Genomic DNA, 21611 nt, shown 5'->3' with positions numbered 1-21611 from the left:
ACTCAGCCAGTATGATGAATATGAAACAGTGCTTCCAAAAACTAGTTTGGGCAAAGGTGGTGGTGCACCTGAGCCATAATGGAAACTCCCTGGACTTGAATGGCCATGCTGAGGTGCACCTCAATGTGGCTAGTGGAAATGGGACATTATACTTCTTAACAGGTCCTGGTCTAAAGACAAAACCCTAAGAAACAAACACACACACACACCAAACAGTTATCAAAATGTCTATAAATATTTACCAGTTTTATTTAGCTCACATGCTCTCCTTGATATCTGCCACGTCTCACCTGCCGAACAAAAAGGTAATATGAAGAACAATTTGTGATCTGGGCTGTATTGTATTATTTTCATTTGACAGCAGACAGTTAAATTATTTTATTTTGCCAATATTCAATTATTTAAGAAATGTACCTGAAGAATGAAAACATCTAAATATGAATACATCCATCACTTGAAATGATACACACAATTCTACTAAATTATTTGTTTTTATTCTTGAAATGTAAATACATCCCTTGCTTTGTTTTCACTTTGTCAATTATTAAACTTGGTTTAGCACTACACCCCCCATGAGACAAATCACACATCCTTCAGCTCACATACTACATAAGCCATTTTATTATTAATCTTGTATTAATGGCCAGTGGAAGTGGTGTATCCTCACACTATGACATTTTGACATTTATGAACATTTTCTGCTTCAATTACATTCTTTAAACACCAGTTGAAACACTGTGATATTTCTGCTGTATGAATTGTCCAATGTTCTTCAACATGTGTTCTGCAGTTAAAACAGCAGTATTGTTTCTGTGGTGTGTGGATCTCATACATGTTTGATGGTGAAATTATAGGTCGAAACTTTTCTCATAGTGAAAGTAGTAAATCTATTATGTTTTTGTGTGACGTCGCTGATGTGTTTTAAGACGTCCTGCCACACTAAAAGTCTTCCCACACTGAGAGCAACTGAATGGTCTCTCTCCTGTGTGAATTAATTGGTGTGTTTTAAGTTCTGTTGATGTCTTGAAAGATTTCCCACATGGAGGGCAGCAGAATAGTTTCTCTCCTGTGTGAATTCGCTCATGTCGTTTACGAGATCCTTGATCACTGAACGTCCTCCCACATTGGAAGCAAGGGTATGGCTTTTCTCCTGTGTGAATATACTTGTGTGTTTTGAGAGTACGTAAATGACTGAAAGATTTCCCACATAGGGAACAGGAGTATGGTTTCTCCCCTGTATGAACTCTCTCATGTGCTTTAAGACCTCCTGATTGAATGAAAGTCTTCCCACACTGGTGGCAGCAGTATGGTTTCTCCCCTGTATGAACTCTCTCATGTGCTTTAAGTCCTCCTAACCGGTTGAAAGTCTTCCCACACTGTTGACAGCTGTATGGTTTCTCTCCTGTGTGGATTCGCTCATGCTTTTTAAGAGCTACTGCTAGATTAAAAGTTCTCCCACAGTGGGAGCAGCAGTACTGTTGTCCCTCTCCTATATGAATTGTCTTGTGGCTTGTAAGACTACTTAAATCACTAAAAGTCTTCCCACATTTGAAGCAGCCGTAAGTTCCATCTTCTGAATGAACAAGTCTGTGTGTTTTAAGACTAATTGATCTTTTAAAACTCTTTCCACATTGGGAGCAGCTAAACGGTTTCTCTCCAGTGTGAATAAGCTGATGTCTTTTAAGATTTCCTGAAAGGGTGAAAGTCATGCCACACTGGGAACAGCTGTATGGTCTCTCCCCTGTGTGAATTTGCATGTGTAATTTAAGACTACTTGCTGCACTGAAAGTCTTTCCACACTGGGAGCATTGGTGTGGATTCTCTCCTGTATGGATATGCTCATGCGACTTAAGACTTTTAGCATCCCTAAAAGTGTTAGAACACTGACTACAGCTGTATGGTCTCTCTCCTGTGTGAATCCGCTCATGAATTTTAAGACTTTGTGCATGGCGGAATGTCTTCTTACAGTAGGAACAGCAATGTGTTGTTCTCAGTCCGGTGTGAGTTCGCTCATGTGATTTAAGACCACGTGCCTGACTGAATGCCTTCCCACACTGTTGACAGCTGTATGGCCTCAAGTCTGAGTGAATTTCCTCATGATTTTTAAGTTTACTTAATGTATCAAATTTTTTCTCACAATGGGAGCAGCAATGCAGTCTCTCCCCTGTGTGAATTTGTTTGTGGGATTTAAGGCTTTCTGCATCACTAAAATGATTCCCACACCGCTTGCAGCAATATGGATTCTCTTTTGTATGAATTTGCGCATGTCTTTTAAGACTTCCTGAATGACGAAAAGCTTCCCCACACTTCTGGCAGCAGTAAGGTTTCTCTCCAGAGTGAATTAGTTCATGTCTTTTACAATTTGCCATCTGATTGAAACACTTCCCACACGTTTGGCAGCGATATGGTCTCTTTATCCTGTGTATACGTTCATGGTTTTTCAGATTACAGGATCTCCTGAAATTCTTCCCACATTTGGAGCAAGTATACATTTTTTTTATATGGTCAGCAAGTTGGTGTGTCTCGCAGCTTTCTGCCAGACTGAAATTTCTCCCACTGGGGGTAAAGTGGTATGAACTGTCTCCTTGATATTTGAACAAGATGATCTGATGTTGGGGCACTAAGACTGGATGGTTTGTCTGTGTCTGTAAAGTTGACTGTGTTGTGTTGGCACTCACAAGCTTTGACGGGGACATGAGTAGAGGTTGCGGGGTAAGTGATGCTTGAGTGGCAGCTTTCACTCCACTCTGCCAAAGTCTACCACCACTTTCTTTAGAGTCCTTAATTCCCAGCTCCAGAATAGAAACGGACTCCCTTGCACATACCTCAGATTTCATGTGATCAGGGCCTAGCCTAGGCTCATTCTTTATTTCGTCAGAGCCCTGCATTTCAGTGTCGACAGACTGTAAGTGAGAGCTATCTTCTGACTTTATCACATCTAGTTCACTCATGTCTTGTCAAATTTGGTCATACACCAGAGCAGATTTCTTTCAGTCCATCTGTGTAAATTTGAGATTGTATTTAAGACTGTTCCATCGTGCGAGACTTGAATCTGCTATAGAGATGGTCACTGAGGATTCCTGCGACTTGAGACTTAATTCGGTAGAAATCTCTTCTAGTGTGGCAAAAAAAATGTAAATCTAGAATGTGTGATAGTTGGTTAAGAACATATTATACATGGAGATATTATAGTGTACCAAATCACGTGGCATGCTTGGATTTTAATATTGTCCTTTTGTAACATATACATATCATGGTGTATCCAGTCTCTGGCTCTTCTTGGTGATCAATCAAATGTTATACTATTTTTAATGTTCCTGTGCTGCTCAGTCAGTTCCTGTTTGTCTTCTCAAAGTGTATCCATATGAATACTCTCTCAGGGTGACTCAATTTTTTTTTCCCACAGGTAGAGACATTTCTGCTTTTCCTGCTCCTAGGGAAAACACAAGACAGAATACAGAAAACATTTTAATTGCAGCACTGCAAACAAATAGAATAACATGGGAAGAATGGCACAGTAGCTTGACACTCAAGCAAAAAGTGACAATTATGGCACACAACACACATGCAATAGCCTAATGTATGTAGACAGTGAATGTAAATAAGCCTCTAGTAGCCTAATGATATGGTCATCAAATACAAAACCTATGGAGCCATGGAACCTCTCCAGGTTAAGCGGCTTGCACTTTTGGACTTCATACCACAATAACAAATGTTTAATTGGATTAAGGGTTAGAGATTGTGAAGGGCAATCAAGAATATTGATTTGGTGCTCCTTTGACCATTTAGTCAAAGACTTGTGGGTGGGCTCTTTGGATTGTTATCATGCTGGAAAGTCCAGTTGTGTCCTAGGTTGATTATCTTGATGGAGGCTTTGCCAGCATTTTAGCTAGAATACTCTGGTTTATTTTAGAATCTATACATCCCCACAATTTGTTCTAGGGCAGCAGAACTGGAGGATACAGAATTTAGTGCATGTACGTAAAACAGTGACATGGTATCATATAGCTTTGGGAATGTACGTTACTGAGATACCAACTGGTATTATATTAATAATTAGGCGTTTTTAATGTAGATTTTGATAGTGTCATTAGCTGAAATAAGTAAACTAGCATAAACACTGACATTCATTTAAAAGTTTAAGATTTGCCAGTAGCATGTTCATGTCACATTTGGGAACGTAAAAGTAATTTCATTAGGGGTAAAGATTAAATTGTTTATTTTTGCTTTTTCAATTTAAATTCTGCCCATGTTTAAGTTAGGCCAGAATTAGTGTTGGGCGACATGGTCCAAAATCTATTGCGTATTCTAGATGTTACACTTGACTTGCGATTAAAGGTCACTGCCGCCATTGAAAGTAATGTATATATAGGCATATACAAGGCCACCGATAGGGGGGGGGAAACTGGGACACAACGACCTGGGCCCAGGCTCAGTAGCAGACTGGCCATCTGGAGTATTGAGATAATTCCCAGGTTATGTTTATTCTCTGCCTGTCCTGTAGAATGATAGCGGAGATTGACGTTTTGCCATTTCGTGATTCAGGCATTTTACACATCAAGCAAAAATAAATTCAAATTTATCAAATTAATTTGATTTATCATCCAGCCCTAATTACAGAGGGAAAGAATTATAGAAAGTCCCAAAATTGTCGGCTTCAACCACATTGCTGAGGAATCCCAGACTGTAACATCTCTCTGTGTGAGGGTGTCTCCTGTTTTCTGTCTTGAATGCCTTTAAGGCCAATTTCCATTTGAGTCCCTGGGTCCATGTGTCCCTGCAGATCTGGAAAAGCTCCTCTGGTTTGATGTGGAAAATGCCTTTCATGATTTTGAAGACTTGAATCAATTCTACACTTTTGACAATATACCTTAGCATTCTGTTTGCCTTTTTTATTGCTTCCCCACATTTTGGATGGGGAAAGTGAGGCATCCATGTAGACTCCTAGGTCTCTCATGCATTACTTCTTCTAGTTCTGTTCCTCCCATAGTGTAATTATAGTGGACATTTTTGTTACCTGCATGTAATACCTTGTACTTGTCCACATTGAATTTAATCTCTCAGGTGTCAGACCACAACTGAATATTATCCAAGTCCCTTTGAATAGCCTGTGCTGCCAAGATTGTATCTGTTGAGCCACCTATTTTAGTATCATCTGCAAATTTGCAAACTATCCAAGAGGGAAGCACATTTTCCACTCAAATACTGCCTTATAAGTACATTATACAAGAATATTACTTTCAACTGAAGTTGTTTTGAATCCATAGATAAAAAAACATTGTGGATCAAGAACATGTTGTTTATAAGCTACAATGTACAAGTCTGTTTCTCTCTCTGTCCTCTGCGTTCTGACCAGTGTGCTCTGGACCAGCACGTAATCTGACACCTACTTTAGGAGTCCAAGAGCTTTCAGAGGGTCTTTGAATTGGTTAGATATTCGTAGAGTCACTGTTTTTGATTGGGTAAAAAAAATATATAAGATCTCTAGGATAATGACAGATCCACAGTAAAAAATTAAAAAAAGAACATATCAAAAGACATCCACTCCTATCATAAAAATACAAAATAATTTTACAAACTTAAAATAGCCTACAATCAGAAAAATAAGATGACCATGAAAGGAAAAAAAATAATCCCAAAATGTATTGTGCTGTTTAATAGGCTACAAAGAGTCAAACGTACACTCACCTAAAGGATTATTAGGAACACCTGTTCAATTTCTCATTATCTCATTATCTAACCAACCAATCACATGGCAGTTGCTTCAATGCATTTAGGGGTGTGGTCCTGGTCAAGACAATCTTCTGAACTCCAAACTGAATGTCTGAATGGGAAAGAAAGGTGATTTAAGCAATTTTGAGCGTGGCATGGTTGTTGGTGCCAGACGGGCCGGTCTGAGTATTTCACAATCTGCTCAGTTACTGGGATTTTCACGCACAACCATTTCTAGGGTTTACAAAGAATGGTGTGAAAAGGGAAAAACATCCAGTATGCGGCAGTCCTGTGGGCGAAAATGCCTTGTTGATGCTAGAGGTCAGAGGAGAATGGGCCGACTGATTCAAGCTGATAGAAGGGCAACTTTGACTGAAATAACCACTCGTTATAACCGAGGTATGCAGCAAAGCATTTGTGAAGCCACAACATGTACAACCTTGAGGCGGATGGGCTACAACAGCAGAAGACCCCACCGGGTACCACTCATCTCCACTACAAATAGGAAAAAGAGGCTACAATTTGCACAAGCTCACCAAAATTGGACAGTTGAAGACTGGAAAAATGTTGCCTCGTCTGATGAGTCTCGATTTCTGTTGAGACATTCAGATGGTAGAGTCAGAATTTGGCGTAAACAGAATGAGAACATGGATCCATCATGCCTTGTTACCACTGTGCAGGCTGGTGGTGGTGGTGTAATGGTGTGGGGGATGTTTTCTTGGCACACTTTAGGCCCCTTAGTGCCAATTGGGCATCGTTTAAATGCCACGGCCTACCTGAGCATTGTTTCTGACCATGTCCATCCCTTTATGACCACCATGTACCCATCCTCTGATGGCTACTTCCAGCAGGATAATGCACCATGTCACAAAGGTCGAATCATTTCAAATTGGTTTCTTGAACATGACAATGAGTTCACTGTACTAAACTGGCCCCCACAGTCACCAGATCTCAACCCAATAGAGCATCTTTGGGATGTGGTGGAACTGGAGCTTCGTGCCCTGGATGTGCATCCCACAAATCTCCATCAACTGCAAGATGCTTTCCTATCAATATGGGCCAACATTTCTAAAGAATGCTTTCAGCACCTTGTTGAATCAATGCCACGTAGAATTAAGGCAGTTCTGAAGGCGAAAGGGGGTCAAACACAGTATTAGTATGGTGTTCCTAATAATCCTCTAGGTGAGTGTATAATGACACTTTATTCTCACAGCACTTGCTCATGGATGACCATAATTACAATCAATCAAATCAATTAATTACAATCTCAATTAGTTTATTAAACAGTAAAAGCCCCACATAACTTAACTCTCTGCAGGTGATAGTCTTTCATTTAGGTTCAGAGACAATTGCTCAATCCCTATTTACAGCTGCAGTTGCATGTTCAAAAAACATGAATACATTTGTAAGAAATGATCTGACTCGTGTAAACCCATGTTGACTATCACCAAGAATATGGTTTTCATTAAGATGTTCATCTATTTACTGTCTAATAATTATCTGTCTAATAAACCTTCTTGCGTTTTTGTTTCCTCCTTGCTCCCTTTCCTGTAGCCCTTGACTGTGACCCTACATCTTGACAGCACTTAGCTTTTACCATCCAGGATGTACGACCTCACTTACTGTACTTGCCTGTGTAAACTGGAAGTTGTAAAATGTAATAGATGTATTATATTTTGACTTGCTATGTTTTATGTAAATTGAATTTGTAATGATTGATGCCTTTATTGAACTGTATTTTTGCACTTTGTTTTGCACTTATGTTGTAAGTCGCCCTGGATAAGGGCGTCTGCCAAGAAAAAAAAAAAATAATAATAATAATAATAATAATAATAACCACATCAGAGATGATTTCGCCGATGGCCGATGAAATGAAGTTCGACCTGGTGGAGGAAATTAGAAGAAGTCGCTACCTTTCTGTGATGATCAACGGGAACACAGACGCATCGAACAAGGAATGGGAAATTGTCTATGTTCGAATCCTTCAAAACGGAAAGCCAACAAACAAGCTGGTCGGGCAACAGAAGCTACAACATAGCCATGCATTATGTGAGTAGCCCACTATTAGGGTGTTTTTCAATAACGAGACAATAATGCAAATAAGGTATGCAGAGTTCCTTGTACTTCGGATGAATGCAAGTTACCATCTCATTCAAGGAGTACTACAAGCCACCAAGACTGCTGTTGAGCAGCTGGGACAGGGGATCGGATGGATAAACAAGCTCGTTGGGTTCAGAACTGATGTAGCTGTGGTGAATATGGGACATCGTAGAGGTGTCATTGCCCTGATCAAAGAAGAGGTCGGAGAGCATGTAATTCAGTTCCACTGCATGCCTCGCAGGTAAATTTGATTACTGCTGTAGAAATACACTGAATGTGATCTAATATACATAAAACCAAGAATTGGTATAATTTCATCATTGCAATTCTTATTACTGTTCTGATGAGGATGACTTAACAACTAGTTTGTTTCCCTAATTACTAATGGTCAATTGTATTATTGAAACATTCAGACTTTGAAGCCCCATACCACATACTTTTACACTGTGTCAGTCATTTAGATTGGAATTGGCCATACTGCCATGCCATGCTGACTGTCCAAAAAAAGGAACCCATGGTAGGTAAACTTTATTAACTCCTCCACCTGCTGTGGAAAACATACCACTTTAGCCCAAAATCTCAGAGGGAGCTGCAGTAACCTTTCCAGCGTCAATGTTTGTCTGAAAACATTTCTTGTTAAGGTTTGGATTTTGTGTGCCCTGTATGCAACATTCATGTCCTTTGCCAGTCACATACCTGTTTAAGTGTTGAAATTCACTACTTGTAGTTGTTTTCAGAGATGGCAACAGATGTTTTATACTCGTTCTACAGTTTTGTGGCCTGTGCTACAAAATGATCAACCTCTGTAGCACCAGTGCTATTTGCAAAAAAAAAGCTAACATACAGCCCTGCCAGAAGACCAATGCCCATAAATCTAAAGCCCTCTTCCATACACCAGGATTTAGACCACATGTTGAACTTTCTAATCTCTGCCTGTCTCCCGGCATGTGATGTTGGTAGTATTTTGGAGAAATATACCATGAAAGTTCTGCTAATTAGTTTCTTACCCAACTCTTAAAATTCATCTTGCAGAATCTGTAGCATACCCTTTCCTATGTCATTGGTTCCAATGTGGACCATGACCAGTGGATCCCCTACAGCTTTGGCCAGTAGCCCTGCAACCTGAGCACCAGGGAGGCAGGCAAGTAGATCTGCAACCTGAGCACCAGGCAGGGAAGATACCATGCGGGTCTCCTTATCACTAGAACACACTGTGATCTATACCTCTAAGAATCGAGTCTCCTACTATAACTACCTCCCTGTTCTGGGGGGGAGTGGGCACCATGGTGCTCTGGTGCAGAGGTCTGCATTCCCGCGGTTCTCCTACGGGACCCGTTCAGATTTCTGTGGTGCGGGATTACATTTCCGAATTGAAGACAGTGGCGGTCGGTAACTGTGGTGTACTGTGGACGGGAGTGGGTGGTCTGACAATAGCCCGCTCCTGACATCCTTTGACAACAGCAGATCCGTGCTTTACTCACTCTTATCAACCCCCTTGCACAGCCTGCTCTGAGAACTGTATTATGCATGTGCTTTCTGCGTCATATGTTACATTTGCACTCGTCCTTGATTGGAGCACGGCCATAATACAGTGCTCAGAGCAGGCTGTGCAGGGGGTCAATAAGAATGAGGAAAGCGCGGATCTGCTGTTGTCAAAGGATGTCGGGAGCGGGCTATTCACACAGTCCCAGCTCCCTGCCCTGAGCAGCCTGGTGGCAAGATATGATCTTTGCATCCCGGCCACGAGTGCCCCTTCAGAGAGGCATTCAGCCTTTGTGGTCGGATTTTGGAGAAGTTCGGTGCTGAAAATGTTGTCAGTCAGCGACATTCTGTTCATGCATGGATGTTTTAAATAGTTTGGGAAAAAATTATAATAATAATTTTGCAGTATAGCTAGTAAGCCAACAGTTTTCGTTTGTTCGTATTTTTTGGCTTATAATTTTGAGTGACAGATGTTGTATTTAATTAAATTTTCTATGTGACAATTTTTCTACTGTGTTGACAGTAAAATATGATAAAAGAATGCTGTATCTTTGAAAGACAAATAAAAATAACAAATACAATTATTTTATAGACTACATTTTATATTTGTTATCCCCAATCTCTTTTTCTTTAGGGGGAATTTTAAATGTGAGATTCTGGAAACAAGATCTAAATTTAGCGGGATCAGTTGGGTCGGGAAGAAAATCATTGTAAGCTGATAGCGGGTGAGCACAGAATGGATTGTAAGCGGGAGCGGGCGGGTGCGGGATAGAACCTGGCGGCAGTGGGCGGGAGTGGGATGAAAAAAACAGTCCCGCGCAGACCTCTACTCTGGTGCTCAATTGCCCTCGCATTACCCACTGAGCTGTCACTGTCCAACGTGGTGTCCAGCAGTTGGAACCTGTTGTGCATTTCTAGCTCTTGGGTTGTCTCTTTTAAGGTGTGTGCACTCACTTTCCTGCAGTTACAACCTACTGTGACCCAGCAGTTCTGTACACTTTCCTGCTCTAAGGGCTCAACCTTCCTAGGTTTTGACGTGTAGACCATCTCTCTCATGGGCCAATTGACCAATTCTTCCACATCACTAATACAGCGCAGTTCAGCAAGCTGAGCCTTAAGATCAGGGACTCTGATCTCTAGGACCTCAACATGCTGACAATGTTCATCCAGGAAGGCAATCATTCTGCAAACATGACACTGTAGTGGCCACACACTTCTAAATTTAGCAACTTGTTGTGCCCTAAACACTGTCTTTCTTTTTTGTCCCAATTCAACTACTTGACTTTCTGTTACCAAGAAATGGTCATTAAGGTACATTTGTTCCAGCTAACTGCCACCAATAGACACCTAACTGTATCTTCCTCCAAATTCCTTGACTTCAAACTATTTACTATAAGTAACACAGTAGCTGTACCGAATTAAGCCACAATAAGAGTTCTACTTCCAGCAAAACAACTAAAATGGCTAGTTTAAAAATAAGTTAACTATTATAAAGACTTTTATTATTAATTATCAATACTTAAGTATTTATACATGTAATCTAATTTTCTTAATCACTTCATATTTTTAAATTATAAGCTATAAGTTTATACCCACGTCATCTACACAACTTCCCTATTATAACATTAAATATTAATGTTGTTTACATTTCTTGTAATTTTGTAAATAAATTATCACTTAAAATTAAATAAGTAATCACATTTTACTGTAGGCTACATAAACATACACCTCACAGATAAAAATGTAATGTGAACAAGTTACTTTAATCACTTAATTTTTTAATACTTATTATAGACAAATGAGTATTAAAATAAACATTACTGTCATTTTTAGATTTTAGAGCTGGGATAATGAATAGAATTAAATCAAATCAAAATGTTTTTTTAGGCATATTCGTGAATTGCAATTTGCTTCATGCAACGATTATGCTTTGACTTCAAAATGAGAACTAAGTGTTTATATGTTGCTATTTTAATGCAGTGAAAATGGCAGACAGCGGAAAGAAAAGGAGCAAATGGTTCAGAATAGCACTCGAGCATTGTGTGGAATATTTTCTATCAGCCTACTTTTGCACAGCAAGCTTGAATAACGCGTTTGTTTCAGACATGAGAGTATTCAGATTTTCGGCATAATTTCCACATTTATGCAATCCCACATGGACTATTTAAAATACGTTTTATCCAATGAGAGAAAAAGGGGGGGTGGAGATCGATCTTGGCTGCATGAAGACATTTTGTGTAGAAGTCAAATATATGCTCGTGAGAGAGAATGAGTCCAATTTCTCACATACATCACACTATAATATGAATAAATCAATGCGCCTATAAATCTCTTCTGGTGTCAAAAATAAATGTGTCAATCATTGACGCTTGTGATTCTTCATGAATACAATACATTGATTCAGGTATTAACAATTAATTCTGCTGCTCCTGGTTAGATTAAGAAGCTGAAGTTTGTTTACAAAGCAGTGGAGGCAAGGCAATTCACATTCACATCTGGTGACTGCATAAAACAGAATTGACAGACCCGGTACAGCAATTTGCAAGTGTATGGACTGACTTAACCAGGGGTGTCAGACTCCAGTCCTGGGGGGCCGCAGTGTCTGCTGGGTTTTGTTCCGGCCCAGCTCTCAGCTCCTTAATTGGTCTAATTAAACAATTAAATTGATGAATTGAACCCTTCTCTCCAGACTCTGAAATGTTCTGTGGGTTCAGTGTTTTGAGTCAGATTTCATTGTATCAGCTATAAAAATAAAATAGTGTTAGCTAAGCCTACCTGAGTAAATAATGACACTAATTAAGTAATTGGGAGCTCCTGTTGGAACAAAAACCAGCAGACACTGTAGGTCTAACAGAACATTCGCTAGATTTTGATTTGCTTACCATATTTATGTATTTTATATATGAACAATCTGAACCAAGAGATGCTATTGTTGATGGAAATATTTAACTTATTCCATTAATAATGAATATAAACTGTAATGTAAATAATGTCCTAATGTATTTTGATAATAATAGTCATAATAATGCTAATATAAGTTATGATTAATCACTTTAAAACAAAGTCAAGAACTCTGGATGACCAATGTGACTTTTTAAAAATACATTTCCTGATCTGAGGATTAGGTCTAAACTTCTTTTAGATCATACTTATTCCAATACTTATATCAGAAATATCTACATCTCTAAAGGAACTTTTGGTATGGCAATTTTAGCAACATTAACTGGCATTTCTCTTTGCCCCTTCCTCTAAAATACTCCATTACTAACAAAGTTAGAAAAGTAAGATTTAATATTATGTATAACATTTACCCCACTAACGAAACAATCTAAATATAACCCTGATGTTTCAGCTTTGTGTAGTTTTTGTAACAACAAAACTGAATCCATTATACATTTATTCTCTGGTTATTCCTTTATCAGAACATTTTGGTCCGATATTTGCTTTTATTCATACTCACTTTAATGTTTGTGTAGATAAGCTGCACATATATTGCTTTATTGTATGCATGAAAACAAAGATGCGACATCGATAGTTTAATCATATCTCCACCAACATTGTCCATTAATAAATCAAAATTATTATTAGACAAGTTAATTGTTTATACTTTCAGGCAGAATTCCACTGTTATATAGGATTCTCGTTAGTTTTTCAAAAAGGTAAAGCCTCAAAATCAGTGAACTTACTTAAAAAAACTATGTTAATTTAACCCCCGAGATTAAAAAAAAAAAAAAAAGATACATTTTTAAAGTTGTTTGTATCTGATTGTATTCCTCTGATATAGGCTATCTTTCGTTTGTATTGTAGTCTTCGTCTTTGGAATATATATACATATAAAAGGCAATAGTACTCAAGAAAATAGTACACAACACACTTGAACCTCACTTAATAACATAAAACCATAGACACGACATAACTCTATAACAGAAAAACAATCAAATCTTACCAGGTAACTGATTGCTACATTTCTCTATGGACACATTTCTGCTGCCCCTTCCAGCCTCCTGCCTCCGCTCTCTTCCGCCTCCGCCAACCATAGACACAGACCCGCTAGATAGACCGTGTGCGCTGCGGAGCAAACGCCATCATGTCTAGGAACAGGGCAAATGTTAGCTAAACGCCGTTTTATTTTGTCATTCATGTCGCTTCCCTATGTATAAATAATATACTGTATTTTATAACTGATATTTTTATTATTGAGATAGTATGTTTAGATTTTGAGACAATTTTACACACATTGTATGTGAAACTGTGAAAGAATAGTTTTCTAGCCATATAATCTGTATATATATACATACATATATATACATATATATATATATATATATATATATATATATATATATATATATATATATATATATATATATGCGAACTGAACATTTGATTTTGAGGCACAAGACACTGCTAGCCCTTAGAAGACATACACTTCGTACAACATCAGCTTACATAGCATATCGTACATACATAGCACATACCTGGACATGCTGGCGTCTCTCTGTACATGTCAAATTGACTAAATCTGGTCTGTGTCTATGGTTGTGGGAGAGTAGGTTCCAGGCGGAAGTGATTGGATCAGGAGATTTCCAGAGCCTGCAAAGGGATGCTGAGAAATAATGACCTGGTAAGCGTGATTGCTTTATGTTCTGGAGTTATGTATATGGTTTTATGTTACAAATTGAGCATTGAGTGTGATGTGAAGTATGAGCTTGATTACTGCTGTATTGTAAATATGATTATGTGAGATGTGCATTACTTGACACGGTTATGTTTGGTTCTTTCATTGTGTTGCAACTATTCACATACAAAGCAAACCCCTGTCTGCAGTCATTTGAATGCCGTGAAGCTACATTCGCGATAACGAGTTTTTAATCATCAATAATTTAATGTATGTTTATTATGTATTCATGTATGTATGTATGTATGTATGTATGTATGTATGTATGTATGTATGTATGTATGTGTATAGCCTATAATGTATGCTATATGACATTTTCTGGTTTACTTAATCGCTTCTTAATTTTAAATGGGCTATACCCATGCCATCTACACCATAAACGTATTACATTATATATTTGTTTTTCACGCTATATGTTCTGCTTATTTTATTACTTATAATAGGTCATCTAAATAATTGCAATGTAAATCCTGTAACTGGTCCACAATGGCAGACACAAGTATTTCATAACTTCATTTTTTTTATGTCGCTTTTAAATTAATCAGACATTTAACAGTTATAGAACTATTTATGTTTACTACAGAATGTAACACATTTGTATATCGATTTTGATTGCACACCCGTGTATACTACAGTTCATACAAATAAAAGATATTGCTTTCACACATTGGTTCTAATATATGTTTGATTCTCCCAATCATTGGTTTAGAAACCCCAGCGGGTGGGTGGTCATCAGAAACTATGGTCACTGCCTTTTTTGAGTCCAGGCACATGCTGTGTATTACTTTGATTTGAAAAAATGCCAATTAATGTAAAGTTGAGAGTAGTGATGGACATTTGTATTAATTTAACTGAATCAATTAATTTAATTCAGTCTAGTGAGTGGATTAACAAGAATATTGATTGACTGAAACTGAACAACTCAAACGAATCTGATTCTCATAGTTGAGGCCTATTATTATTTTAAGTTATGTGTAGATCTGAGCTAGAAATTGTTTGTTACATAAATTCATGATTTAATTTGTAAGTTGTTGATACGGGGAGGGGGTGAATTTCAGCCTTAACTTATTTGCTAAGAATAAGAATAGAATCAGACTAGGAAGTTGTTAATTTAAGTAGAATCTGAGCAGTTTAGTAATTCATGAGCAACTCCTTCATTGAACAACTCAATTAACCGAGTTACCCTCTTTTAGTAAATCTCTGCATGTTTTGAGTGAATCTCCTACTAGTGCGCATTTTCTTAAAAACAATTTAGGTAAGGGGAGGAATTGACGAGTCTAACCTCAAAATGTTTCTGCTAGTCTCGTGGTAGTGGGGATGTGCCGAGTGCTATCCAGGAGTCTGAAACAAATGGACATCATATAATACTAGTCTATCTGTGTAGGGTTGCCAGTTCTTCTAAAACAATTATGGAATTGGGCTTCCATTTCCATGGAGTCACTTTACGCACCATTTCCACTGGCTAAGTGGCCGGCCAACAACAAAATGGGTCCTAATATAGAACATTCCTAATGTCCTGTGAATGACCTGATTGTAATTTCCTGCCGTAACCAGTAGGAAACCATAAGGGGACATTTCATAAAGTCCTGTGAATGTTCTGAATATAACATCCTGCCATAACCAATAGGGAACCAAAAGGGGACAAAACTGGAACGTTTCTAAATGTCATGCAATCAGAAAGTCATGCTCTGACCACTGGGGGACCACAAGGGAACGTCGTCTTATGTCCTGTGCAGGTCCGCTTTGTAACGTCAAGTAAGAACCTAAAGCGGACCTGTTTGTTTATAACATTCAGTATGTTTGCAGAATGTTTTAAAAACGTCCCAGAGAGAACGTTACTACTGGGACCTAAATAGAACGTTCCCTAAAGTTCCCAGGACATTCCCTGTTAGCTGGGAGGGTACTGACACCATTCATTCTAACTTTATTTTTCTTATTAGGCCTATTCTCTGAAGCACAATATTCAAAAGTTGTTTTCTTCTACACTTCGAAATCTCCACTTATTCCTTTATAGTCCAAGATAAAGCATGCTTATTTCAAGAAGAATGGGAAACCCTCAATGACTCATGGAGGCAGATCTTTTTTGCTTTGGGGCTGTTCTGTATATTCTGCTGCCCTAGAAACAGTATCGGCTCGTAGCTCATGATACTGGTGGGGCGGTCCCTGAATCGCTAACCACGCCCACATTTGAAATCATTATTTGAATAATGATGTGAAAATATAATGGAAATCAGGCAAGCGGAGAGTCACATGTGACTTTTAGTCTATAAAAAACTAGACAGTACATAGTCTACTAGAGAGAGACCATTGCAGTTAGCAGCCCACAAAAATGCTGTGGTTTCCTACATACTTTAAAGATGGATTTCCTTTATCCTATTACACAAGTGACCCCGACCATAAAGGCACAGGATAAATTAATGTCTGAAGTTTCATCCAGAACTCTGTGGCTCACCTGATATTCTCCATGCCCCAATTCGCACACACTACTACACTGCTCTGCTCCCTCCACTCCCCTTCCTCCAGAGCCCACTCCTTTTCATCCCTGGCCCCTATAAGTGTTGGAATGACTTTCGCATTGAAGTCAAAACAGCAGAGTCCCTTCCGGCGATTACTCAAGATGCATCTTTTCAGACTGTACTTGTAATTTAGTCATTTAGTCTCCTGTAAAATTGCACTTGTACAATGTTTTTTTCATACTTTTTGCTTTGCATTACTAGTACTCATATTGTTTATTTTGATTCCTCCTATGCCCCCTTACCCTTAGCTCTTAACGATGACTTCACATGTTGTCTGCACTTATTAGCTTTAACAATCCAGGCTGTACCACTTCTATTGTTTACTGTATATTACCTATACACTTGTGTAAATTGGAATTTGTAAATTGCATCATGTTTTAAACTGTACTGTATTATTGCACTTTGTATTGCTCTTATATTTTGTAAGTCACCCTGGATAAGGGTGTATGTTAATAAATAAATAATAATAAAAATAGCCTACTCCAATTTATACATATTTTCACAACAATGAGGAGGATATATCAGTTTTTAAATTTACAAGAAATAGGATCAGCCTTCAGGAGAACGAGGTGTGTTAGTCTATATTCCAAAATAAACCAGGATATTCTAAAATCCTGGCTATGAATGGAAAACTGTTATGTTATGGGGCTCCAGAGGTTTTGGAGAAGTATTTGATGACCTGTTCAATGGCACCTACTCCATGCTTTCTCTGCTGGATTCAAAATGATTGCCAAGCTTGCAAGTTGTGTATTTAGTAATACATGCAATAATTATTTTGGAGATATGTTATTGCTGTGCAGAGTATTGCAATTGTCATAGAACATATAATTCTTAACTTTATTTGAATCAAGGCCTATTGACTTTACTTCTGCATTTTTGTGTTAAATTAATTAGGATGTTGCAAGTATATTGAGGGTTTGCCATAATTGTCACCTAATGCCCGTCTGCTCATTAATGACTGCTACTGTGACATTATTCCCAACAGTGAGAGGTATTATTCTTTCTGTATGCAGTGCTGCAATTAAAATGTTTTATTCTGTCTTCTGTTTCCCTAGGAGCAGGAGAAGCAGAAATTCTGTGAGGAAATTTTAGTGACCCTGAGAGAATCTTGATTTGGATAATCTTGAAATTGTGAAGACAAACAGGGACTGACAGCAGCACAGGAACATTAAAAATGGGATACAATTGGATTGATCATCAGAAAGAGCTACTGAATGGATAAACCATGATTTGTATATGTCACAAAAGGACATGAGCATGCCAAACGATTCAGTACACTCTGATATATCCATGTATAATATGTTCTTAACAAGTTATTACACATTCTAGATTTATTGTTTTTTGCCGTACTAGAAAGGATTTCTACTGAATGATGTCTCGAGTCGCAGGAATCCTCGGTGACCATCTCTATAGCAGAGTCAAGTCTCGCACGATGGAACATTCTTAAATACCATCTCTCAAATGTACATAGATGGACTGTGAAATCTGCTCTGGTGTATGACCAAATTTTACAAGACATGAGTGAACTAGATGTAATAAAGTCAGAAGATAACTCTCACTTACAGTCTGTCGACACTGAAGTGCAGGACTCTGCTGAAATAAAGAATGAGCCTAGGCTAGGCCCTGATCACATGAAATCTGAGGTATGTGCAAGGGAGTCTGTTTCTATGCCGGAGCTGGGAATGAAGAAGCCTGAAGAAAGTGTTGGTGGACTTTGTCTGAGTGGAGTGAAAGCTGTCGCTCAAGCATCACTCACTCCGCAACCTTCAGGACCCTCTTACACACTCATTCCCTCCTCGCTGCTAGTGAGTGCCAACTCAACAGTGTCCACTTTACACACACAGACATACCATTCCATTATAGTGCCCCAAAATCAGATCATCCTGATCAAATATCAAGGAGACAGTTCATACCACTTTACCCCCAGTGGGAGGAATTTCAGTCTAGCAGAAAGCCGTGAAACACACCAACTAACTGACAGCATAAAAAATATATATACTTGCTCCAAATGTGGGAAGAGTTTCAGCAGATCCTGTCATCTGAAAAATCATGAACGTATACACAGGATAAAGAGACCATATTGCTGCCAAACGTGTGGGAAGTGTTTCAATCAGATGGCAAATTGTAAAAGACATGAACTAATTCACTCTGGAGAGAAACCTTACTGCTGCCAACAGTGTGGGGAAGCTTTTCGTCATTCAGGAAGTCTTAAAAAACACGAGCAAATTCATACACTAGAAAATCCATATTGCTGCAAGCGGTGTGGGAATCATTTTAGTGATGCAGAAAGCCTTCAATGCCACAAACAAATTCACACAGGGGAGAGACTGCATTGCTGCTCCCATTGTGAGAAAAAATTTGATACATTAAATAAATGTAAAAAACATGAGGAAATTCACTTGGACGTGATGCCATGCAGCTGTCAACAGTGTGGGAAGGCATTCAGTCAGGCACGTGGTCTTAAATCACATGAGCGAACTCACACCGGACTGAGAACAACACATTGCTGTTCCTACTGTAAGAAGACATTCCGCCATGCACAAAGTCTTAAAATTCATGAGCGGATTCACACAGGAGAGAGACCATACAGCTGTAGTCAGTGTTCTAACACTTTTAGGGATGCTAAAAGTCTTAAGTCGCATAAGCATATCCATACAGGAGAGAGTCCGCACCAGTGCTCCCAGTGTGGGAAGACTTTCAGTGTGGCAGGAAGTCTTAAATTACACATGCAGATTCACACAGGAGAGAGACCATACTCCTGTTCCCAGTGTGGCATGACTTTCAGATTTTCAGGAAATCTTAAGAGACATCAGCTTATTCACACTGGAGAGAAACCGTTCAGCTGCTCCCATTGTGGAATGAGTTTTAAAAGATCAATTAGTCTTAAAACACACACACTGATTCACGCAGAAGATGGAACCTACGGCTGCTTCAAGTGTGGGAAGACTTTTAGTGATTTAAGTAGTCTTACAAGCCACAAGGCAATTCATATAGGAGAGGGACAACAGTACTGCTGCTCCCACTGTGGGAGAACTTTCAAAACGGCAGTAGCTCTTAAAAAGCATGAGATAATTCACACAGGAGAGAAACCATACAGCTGCCACCAGTGTGGGAAGACTTTCAACAGGTTAGACCATCTTAAAGTACATGAGAGAGTTCATACAGGGGAGAAACCATACTGCTGTCAGCAGTGTGGGAAGACTTTCATTCAGTCAGGAGGTCTTAAAGAACATGAGAGAGTTCACACAGGGGAGAAACCATTCTTGTGTTCCCTGTGTGGGAAAACTTTCAGTCATTCACGTACTCTCAAAACACACAAGTATATTCACACAGGTGAAAAGCCATATCCTTGCTTACAGTGTGGGAGGACGTTCAGTGTAGCAAGAAGTCTTAAATTACACATGCAAATTCACACAGGGGAGAGACCATACAGCTGTTCCCAGTGTGGCATGACTTTCACCCTTTCAGGAAATCTTAAACGACATCAACTTATTCACACTGGAGAGAAACCGTTCAGCTGCTCCCAATGTGGGAAGACTTTTAGTGTGGCAGCACGTCTTAAAACACATCAGAGACGTCACACAAAATCATAATAGATTTGATACCTTTCCTTTGAGAAAAGCTTCAAGCTATAATTTCACCACCAAACATGTATGAAATCACAGAAACTGCTGTTTTAATTGCAGAGGAAATTTTGAAGAACATGGGAAAATTGATCAATGTATTTTGGTGTATTTTACATTTCAAGAAGAAAAACTTCTAGAGTGGTGTGTGTCATTTCAAATTATAGGTTGTCTTTGTATTCATATTTTGTATACAATTCTTTACATGTCCATGGTCAAATGAAAAAATACAATACATTCCAGATCAGAAATAGTTCTTAAAATTACCTTTGTTTTGGGGAGTTAAGGAGCTGAGAGAGAGAGAGGGAAACAGACATCAAGAGAGCATCGGAGATAAAGAAAACCTGTAAGAAACTTTTGTTTATGAACTTGAACTTGCATCTGGATTACAATTTGGGTTTCATTTTTGGACATGGACTCGTTAAGAAGTATTATTGGTTTCCAAAGGGATGTATGGTTTTATTTTCTCATTTTAATTTCACTACCCTCACTTGAAGTAATAAATCACCTCCTTTGCACCATCTTTTTCAGCTTTCTGTTTCTGTCTCACAAGATCCCACCTATTTATGGAGCCTAGCCCTATGGTCATCCTATAGTCATCTTATATTTAAAAAAATTGTAATTGTAATTGTAATATAGGGATGCAAGTTTTGATAACTTATGATTTTCATACTATTTTAATTTGAAATTATTATGTTTTATACTGTACTGTAATATTAAATCGATAATCTATTAAAGACTGTTAAGATTGTACAGCCAGAGAATCTAAAATTATTATTATTATTATTTTTATTTCTTGGCAGACGCCCTTATCCAGGGCGACTTACAACATAAGTGCAATACAAAGTGCAAGAATACAGTTAAATACAAGGCATCAAACATTACAAATTCTAATTTACATTAAACAAAGCAATTCAAGATATAATAGATTTTACAACTTCCAATTTATACAGTTAAGTACAGTAAATGCGGACATACATCCTGGAAAGTAAAGTTAAGTGCCCTCAAGATGTAAGGTTAAGGGCCAAGGGTTATGGGAAAGGGAGCAAGGAGGAAATCAATCAACAACGCAAGAAGCATGATAAAATGCTATGAAGTGCTATCTAATGGGGATTTAAAAGTTCTAATATTACAAGTACTGTCTGAAAAGATGTGTCTTGAGTAAACGCCGGAAGGAGGTCATGGACTCTGCCCACAAAAGTCCACCTGACACTCAGCTTTAGGTGATCTATCACCATTATCACTTGATTTCCTTTGCACAGACATATTGGGTATAAGTTCAAGTTTATAATAAAAGTTAAACACTCAGTAACAGTCTATACAGTGTATTAATGTATTTATTTCAGTCTTTTTTTAATTGTGTAAAATGGTAATAAAACATTTTAGTAAGAAAGGCTGTGACTGCTTTCTAATGCTGATCTTGTGAGTACTGTAGTTTTAAATGTCTCAAAGTAATCTGATAGTGAATAAAGTAAGATAAGTTATTTTGGTGATTTATAA

The 21611-nt window shown here is 38.3% G+C and overlaps 2 protein-coding genes across 2 annotated transcripts; one reads left to right on the top strand and one right to left on the bottom strand.

Moving 5' to 3' along the window:
* Positions 1–226: 226 nt before the first annotated feature.
* Positions 227–13877, bottom strand: LOC136767709 (zinc finger protein 665). The gene is made up of 3 exons (XM_066721657.1): positions 13773–13877; positions 13241–13385; positions 227–3433 (listed from the first exon to the last, which is right to left on the bottom strand). The coding sequence occupies exon 3, from the start codon at positions 2949–2951 to the stop codon at positions 891–893; it is 2061 nt and encodes a 686-aa protein (XP_066577754.1). The 5' UTR covers positions 2952–3433; positions 13241–13385; positions 13773–13877; the 3' UTR covers positions 227–890.
* LOC136767708 (zinc finger protein 658B-like) lies at positions 13850–20864 on the top strand. The gene is made up of 2 exons (XM_066721656.1): positions 13850–13918; positions 17544–20864. Exon 2 carries the CDS (start codon positions 18006–18008, stop codon positions 20079–20081), a length of 2076 nt encoding a protein of 691 aa, XP_066577753.1. The 5' UTR covers positions 13850–13918; positions 17544–18005; the 3' UTR covers positions 20082–20864.
* Positions 20865–21611: the final 747 nt, after the last annotated feature.

The sequence above is a fragment of the Amia ocellicauda genome, chromosome 14, assembly GCF_036373705.1.
Source record: "Amia ocellicauda isolate fAmiCal2 chromosome 14, fAmiCal2.hap1, whole genome shotgun sequence".
Lineage (NCBI taxonomy): Eukaryota > Metazoa > Chordata > Actinopteri > Amiiformes > Amiidae > Amia > Amia ocellicauda.
Note: the sequence above shows the minus strand (reverse complement) of the source record. Positions and strands in the feature narration are given on the sequence as shown.